Source organism: Anneissia japonica, unplaced genomic scaffold, assembly GCF_011630105.1.
Source record: "Anneissia japonica isolate Jap-2015-1 unplaced genomic scaffold, ASM1163010v1 scaffold303261_len709_cov375_single, whole genome shotgun sequence".
In the NCBI taxonomy this organism is placed as follows: Eukaryota; Metazoa; Echinodermata; class Crinoidea; order Comatulida; family Comatulidae; genus Anneissia; species Anneissia japonica.
In genome coordinates, this window is record NW_022695228.1 from 1 (window position 1) to 709 (window position 709).

General features: G+C 37.9%; 1 protein-coding gene across 1 annotated transcript; it reads left to right on the forward strand.

Annotated features, from left to right (window-relative positions):
- Positions 1–6: 6 nt before the first annotated feature.
- On the forward strand, positions 7–704 carry LOC117101450 (stress response protein NST1-like; the record flags this gene model as incomplete). Its single annotated transcript, XM_033241426.1, has 1 exon — positions 7–704. A coding segment is annotated over exon 1 (609 nt), but the record flags the coding sequence as incomplete, so codon positions are not given.
- Between the last annotated feature and the right edge of the window lie 5 nt (positions 705–709).

The following is a 709-nucleotide window of genomic DNA, read 5'->3' on the forward strand; positions in this document are numbered from 1 at the left end:
TTTATTTTAGATAGATCGTGGAAGGTGACACAAGACCTGTATTTTTTAAATTATTTATTTTATTTGCAGATTTGATCCACTACCTTGCATTAATCATGCCACCATCAAATGCAAAAAAGAAGAAACGGACAACCTTGCCATATCGATTGCGTGTTCAATTTCAAAATCATGAGAGTGCCGTTACAAGCTCCGCCCCTTCAGTAAAGAAAAAGACGCAGAACTGGAGAGATAATCTGGCCAAAAACAATCCAAAAAAACATGCACTAATCAAGGAAGATGCAAAGTTGTACAGCAGGTATTATAGGCTACAAACTGCAACAGCTGAATTGACACTCAAGAACAGAAATTTAACAGTTACAGAAAGAGAAGAAGCTGAATTGTGGCTTAAAAGAAAAGAACGTAATAATGAAACAGCCAGGATTCGCATGCGTCGCATGAATGAAAGAAAGAAAGCAGAAGCTAACAAGAAAGGAAAAACAAAGAAAACACAAACACGACAACAACATGAAAAGTCCAAGAAGAAAGAAGCCGAAAAGAAACGACAGCAACGAGCAGGATACTCAGCTGAACGTAAAGCAGCAGTATTAGCCAGACGCAGAGAGGTGTATGCCCTCAAAACCCAGAAGAAAAAGATGGAGGTATATGAAGAACGCGAAAAGATATTAAAGGAAAAAGAAGAAGAATTGGCAGAAAAAGAAAGACAAGTGGA